The sequence below is a fragment of the Rana temporaria genome, chromosome 4, assembly GCF_905171775.1.
Source record: "Rana temporaria chromosome 4, aRanTem1.1, whole genome shotgun sequence".
Classification (NCBI taxonomy): Eukaryota; Metazoa; Chordata; class Amphibia; order Anura; family Ranidae; genus Rana; species Rana temporaria.
In genome coordinates this window covers 65,108,451-65,114,978 of record NC_053492.1, presented here as the reverse complement: position 1 = coordinate 65,114,978, position 6,528 = coordinate 65,108,451, and the positions used below count along the sequence as shown (strand labels likewise).

The following is a 6,528-nucleotide window of genomic DNA, read 5'->3' as shown; positions in this document are numbered from 1 at the left end:
GGCACCCACGATTGCTCGTTACAGAGCGGGGACCGGGAGCTGTGTGTGTAAACACACAGCTCCCGTTCCTGTCAGCGGGGGAAATGCTGATCTTCTGTTCATACAATGTATGAACAGAAGATCAGTGATTTCCCCCTAGTGAGGCCACCACCCCTCCTACAATTAGAACACACCCAGGGAACATACTTAACCCCTTCCCCGCCCCCTAGTGTTAACCCCTTCACTGCCAGTGGCATTTTTATAGTAATCCAATGCATTTTTATAGCACTGATCGCTATAAAAATGCCAATGGTCCCAAAAATGTGCCATAATGTCGCAGTACCGAAAAGAAAAAAAAAAAAAGATCGCTGCCATTACTAGTAAAAAAAAAATGCCATAAAAAATACCCCCTATTTTGTAAACGCTATAACTTTTGCACAAACCAAACGATTATTGCGATTTTTTTTTTACGAAAAATATGTAGAAGAAGAATACGTATCGGCCTAAACTGAAGAAAAAAAAAGTTTAATATATTTTTGGGGGATATTTATTACAGCAAAAAGTAAAAAATAATTTTTTTTCAAAATTGTCACTCTATTTTTGTTTATAGCGCAAAAAATAAAAACCGCAGAGGTGATCAAATACCACCAAAAGAAAGCTCTATTTGTGGGGAAAAAAAGGACGCCAATTTTGTTTGGGAGCCACGTCGCACGACCGTGCAATTGTCAGTTAAAGTGGCGCAGTCCCGAATCGCAAAAAGTGGTCTGGTCTTTGGGCAGCAATATGGTCCGGGGGTTAAGTGGTTAAGCCACATTCCACACAAAGCAATTCTCTAGCAAGAAGTATGGAATGTCATATTTGGGTTTTGGCCTCATGCTAGGTTACACATATACTAGCACTCATCTGTTTCATTCAAAAAGTCATTCATCCAATTGCACAAAGACAGATCCTTCAGTGCTCGGCATTCCAAACATAGGGAGATAGAAAAAAAATACATTGGTCCCCATTTACAGTGAGAGGCTACAAATTCCAGAACATATAGCCACATTCCCTGCAAAAACCTCTACAACCAGAGACCACTGGCCTAGGATCAACAGATCCCCAGTCATTGCTCTATGGGAGGCCACTACTCATTAAGAGATATGCCTTCTACATAGCACTGATTTCAGCATTAGCCAGACATTATTCAGACATGATTCTGAGGAGAGAGCACAGTCATGAAGAAGAGATTGTATCCGAATGAGAAATCCGGACTCTGCTTCTGAGATTGGTATACTGTATATTTAGTGAGCTCTATGGTACAACAATGCCTGTAATAATTAGAATAAAAACCGATCCATATATTTAAAAAGTAGATATAAAAGCTTACCAGAATGACATCAGGTTTTCAGAAAAGTGACAATTAAAAAAAAAAAAAAAAAAAAACTTATTTTCACCCCCCCATGCTGTGAATCTCTTGCAGTGACTTCATATAACAGGCCAGCCAGCACTCTCAATCACAAAACCTTTGATCATTCTTAAAGTGACAAAAACAAACAATAAAAGAACGGGGACATCTATTCCACTGGAAGAAGAGGTTTCGTTTGCAGACATACTGCACGCAATCCATTCACCAAAAACACAGCGCCACCAAGTGGCCATTACATAATTACATTATAACTTTTCAACCCTCAGCTGAGAATCATACAATTGAATATATTCTACAAAAGCTTTCATCAGTCAACAAATAAAATCACATGAAAAAAAAACGATTGCACGTTTTATGTCTAATGGTTTGACTGAGTACAAGCAAAGCTCGTTTTGGCTGTGGATCAGAGAAGTGCAGTTCGTTCTACACTCCTGTGACCTGTTTGCAGCAGACAGCGTGCTGAAGCCCATTGTCGGCTGACACCAAAGAAGGGAAAAATTACGACAATATGGTCAGAATCCAGCCACAACCCTGGACAGGCACCTGACACAGCCCCTCAGTAAGCCGCCGAGAGCCTGAGCCAGCTGCTCCCCCCTCCACAACCCAGCGCTCCAGTAAGCGTGCGAGCAGAGAGCCAATGACTGGCGGTCACCAGCTCTCTGTTAACGGAGCAGTGGGAACTGAGCGATCAGTGGTTTTGTTCACTCAGTGCCCAAAGTTAGAGACGGCAGGGGACAGATGCAGCATGGGCAAGTATGATTCTTGGATAAAAAGACTTAAGATCAACTACTTCTATAAAACTTAAAAAAAAAAATTATTGTATACCTTTTCCAGATGTCTTTAGGCCAAGTCATTTGATGTGCTCTCTCTCTTCCTCCAGCAGTGGGCAGTCATCAATAATGCAGACAGTAGAGAGGGCACGGTGATGTCAACGCCACCCTCTGTATCATAACATAGAGTGAAGGTTTTCGTGAGGACATCCCCGCAATTGACAATTATGAAGGCCTGCACACATAGCTAGGCCTCAATTTGAATGACACTGCGGGTATATTTACTAATGCTGGAGAGTGCAAACGGCTCACTTCTGAAAAGAATCCAATCAGTGTGCAGGTTTTGTTGCCAAAGCTCAATAGAACAAGCGGTGGTTAGAAGCCGATTCAGGCTCATGTCTGCATAGAAATGATTTTGCACTCTCCAGCTTTAGTAAACAAACCCCTGGTTGTCATTCATCCTGGAAGACATCTTGTGGTGGAGAAGATGTACTGCAGGGACTGCTACGGAGAGGATGCAAGATGTTTTTTTAGGGGCATACAAAAAAAAAATCAGTCTCAGGGTGGGAGGTTGTGTGGTTAAAGGGGAGATTGGGGGGAGGGGGGGGGGTTTAACACCATTGGAGCCCCTAAGAGTTGCTGAATTACTTTTGACAGCCCTTCACTGGCTGTAAAAATCAATACTAAGCTCACAGCTGCTTCTGTCTTATACCCCGTGGATGCTGCACTATTTATAAATGGACCTTGTCAGACAAGGGGTTAATGAACACCTTTAGCAGATAATATGTAGTAAGGCCCCTAATGGATAGTAGAAATGCAATGAGATCTTTGTCTGCATCCATCGCGCCAATAAAACTAAATTGAACATAACACATAAGTAAAACATATGCCCCTGGCTCCTTGTATTCGTCTGTCCATGTTGCGGTCTTAAAGACAGAATAAAAAATAAAACATAAAAACACACTTACTGTGGAAAAGGTTTAATTACAATGACACAAATACATTGCATTTTGGTGAATGAAAACCTAGCAGACCTTTAAGGAATTCTTTCATCGTCTTCGAAGACACTACCCCGAAGAATCAACATATCAATGCCTTCAATTAGCTCACCAACAGGTTCCAATAATGTTCTGTATTGCCAGGAAAACTTACTTTATTTACACCTGACCATGAACATGAAGATAAAGTGAGCAATAAACTCAGGCTGCATGAAAACAGAGCCACAGTAGCACAATCAGCAGGGAGCATGAGCTTTGCCATGAGAAGGGGACATGGGCGGCATATTGAGGCACTGTTCAGGGAGAGGTCCAATTAGCAGCCTCCAGACTGGAAATTCTGTTTTTTGCAGAGGGAGCAAAAAAATGCTTAAAGGCTCAATCCACAAACACCAGAATAAAAAGTTTAACAGGATCACACCTAATTATCAACTTAGCCTCTACTGTTTTCATGCAGTGTTTATGTCACCTTGGTTTTTTTTTTATTCCAATTGAGTTTTACATTTTTTCCATACCAGATAATATGGTTTTAGGTGAATTGGCATGCTTTCTTCTATCGCTCATGAACTCCAGGTTACAATACTGCACCGGAGATCTAACTTCTGTCAGTTTGCAGAGCCATTACAGAATGATCCCATTTTCACAGGGAAGGAGGATGGCCATGTAGCTTGGCCTTATAATATGTCTGCAACAAGGACACCAGAAAAATCTCACCAGAAATATGAAAACTTCAGCGCTCATCAAAAATGAACTATAGGTATGTGGAAGCCGGACCTTAAAGTAAAGGCAAAGCAGCGTCTGGTGACAGATCAGTTTCAACATATTCACTCCTCAAGGGAAGAGTTGCATAAAGATAAATTAGTCCATATACTGTATCCCTTCCACAACTCCTTGTATTTAGGAACTGGCAAAGTTTTAAAAACAAACAAAAGAAGGAAAAAAAAGTGTGGTGGGGGGGGGTAAAAATCAGCAAAATTAAGTGGGATTATTTGGGTGGGTCGGTGTTGATTCCATATTTCTCTTTGAGAAGTTTGAGCTGCTCTTCTTTTTTCTTTGTGTCCATCTTCTGGAATGCCTGAAATAAAACAATGTTGTGTTCAGTCATCTGCAAACTTCACAAACACAGAGAACCCTGGGGTTTAACACGACACTGCGGCAGGAGCAGAAAGATGACTAGAGAGGACAACCACCATTAAAGGCGTTATCCTTATCCCACACTACTTGGCGAGTCACTGACCTTGTGCAGGACACCCAATATGCACATTTATGCCAGTAACAGTCAATAGACTTTAAAGATAGTGGCAGTTCCCATATCTCTATCCTAACAGGAGTTCCCGTTGTGAATAACTAGGAAGCAGGAGTAGTAAATTGATAATTTGGCTAAAAAACAAAGCTCCCACCCTACAGTTCCTCTACCTTGCCCTGACAAACTGAGCTCTTAGGCTCCATTCACACCTAGGCGTTTTCACGCCCGCCGCTATTGCAGCCTGCAATACGCTGGAGGGGTGATTTAACATTGTCGGCTATGGAGATGGTTCACATCTCCACGCCGAAACTCAAAACAAGTCCCTGACCCTTTTTTTCAGGCGTCTTCAGCGTTCGGGCATATTACACAATGTGTAATCACCCCTCCAGCGAAAATCGCGGTAAAAAACGATGCAAATCGCCTACGCCTAGGTGTGAATGCAGCCTTAGTCTAGCTGGACTTGCCTCATCTTAGTAGTGGTGTTAGACAAAGAACGTTTATCAAATCCTTCTGCTTATGTTCTATACATTTGAAGGCTACTCCATGACAATGGTTGAACCTGCTCTGAAACTCCTATATAGCTGGGATAGATGTTTCTGACCAAAGTTTTCTCTGAGACACCCAGCATCAGGAACATCCCCCCATGGGCACAAACCTGTACGTTGGTCTGAGGCAAACACACATTTCTGTGCTTAGACAGATATGTGGCTAGACAGATATCGTATATACTTGAGTATAAGCCAAGTTTTTCTGCAAACTTTTTTGTGCTGAAAATGCCCCCCTCGGCTTATACTCAAGTCACCTTTTTGCGCCTGGACTTTGGGGACCCGGTACCAGCCGGACTTGGCAGACATATAGCCCCACTTTTCCTCTACAGGTGTGCAAAGTTTGTTGTCCGAGGAGATATACAGCCGTGGAGCACCGATTTTTCAAAGTCGAGCACCCCTTCTATACACTCCCATTAAACGTAAGTCGAGGCATGGACACAGTGAGGCATGGACACAGTGAGGCATGGACACAGTGAGGCATGGACACAGTGAGGCATGGACACAGTGAGGCATGGACACAGTGAGGCATGGACACAGTGAGGCATGGACACAGTGAGGCATGGACACAGTGAGGCATGGACACCTTATACATGCTTATACTCCAGTCAGTACGTTTTCCCATTTTTTTTTGTGCTAAAATTAGGTGCCTCTGCTTATATTCGGGTCAGCTTATACTCGAGTATATACGGTACCTTCTATAGAGAACCTGCATGGATGACTAGCTTTTATCATATATCTGTAGGAGCTAGTCAGGTCAAAAATATACCACTGCAGACTTTTTGAACGTGCAAGCCAGCGACTTACTAGTGAAAAAGGGATGAAAGCTCCATAGCATGCATTTCAAAAAGCAAACCACCAATGGCAGTTTCCTCATTTGACATGTATGACACCTCCCTTAAATGTGTCTGCATTGACGACAGACACACAATTTGGTCATGTGACAAAGAACAGCTCTGTAATTGTAAATGTAGGGTGTTTACTCTAACATGTCATAGTAAGAGCTGCTTTGAGGTGGAAAGGACAATGTAATAAAATCTATTTAACAGAAGGGTTTTTACGAAGGGTCAAACATTTTGAGGACCTCATTCAAAGATGAAGATCATACCTGTCTAAATGCTAGAAAGCATGTTGATAAATAAGCCACAGCATCACTTACCCTGTTTGCATTATAGTACAAGACAACCAAGTATCTGTTGCAGACGTTAAAACCAGACAGATGATCACAGGCATTTTTGGCATCAAAGATGTCTTCATAGACCACATATGCAGTGCCTCTGGACTCCGGCGTGTTTCCCCTGAAAAACACACAAGACAGAACATTGAGAGACCAATAAGGTACATAGCAGCATATTCCACGTCTGTTCTCAAATGCCACTTTCAGCCAATGTTTAATGAATATACGCAAAATCGCCATCACTCTGCTGAGACACCAGTTACCCTACCAGTGTCAGTGTCAGCTGAATGGCAAATTCTGTGCTAGTAGAGGGGATGGAGGTCTGGGAAACAGCTTATGAAAAAGCTTGGCTTATTTTTTTCTGGCCAATAAAAGCAAGATGCGTGCCAATACAATAGGCAACCATTT

General features: G+C 42.3%; 1 protein-coding gene across 1 annotated transcript in view; it reads right to left on the bottom strand.

The window, feature by feature from the left end:
• Positions 1-3,121: 3,121 nt before the first annotated feature.
• The window catches only part of SF3B6 (splicing factor 3b subunit 6), a 27,741-nt gene continuing 24,334 nt past the window's right edge, over positions 3,122-6,528 (bottom strand). Inside the window, exons 3-4 of the mRNA XM_040348508.1 lie at positions 6,103-6,241; positions 3,122-4,227 (exon numbers count right to left, since the gene is read on the bottom strand). Coding sequence (XP_040204442.1) covers positions 4,138-4,227; positions 6,103-6,241 — 229 coding nt within the window. The 3' untranslated portion in view covers positions 3,122-4,137. The remainder of the gene's footprint in view (positions 4,228-6,102; positions 6,242-6,528) is intronic.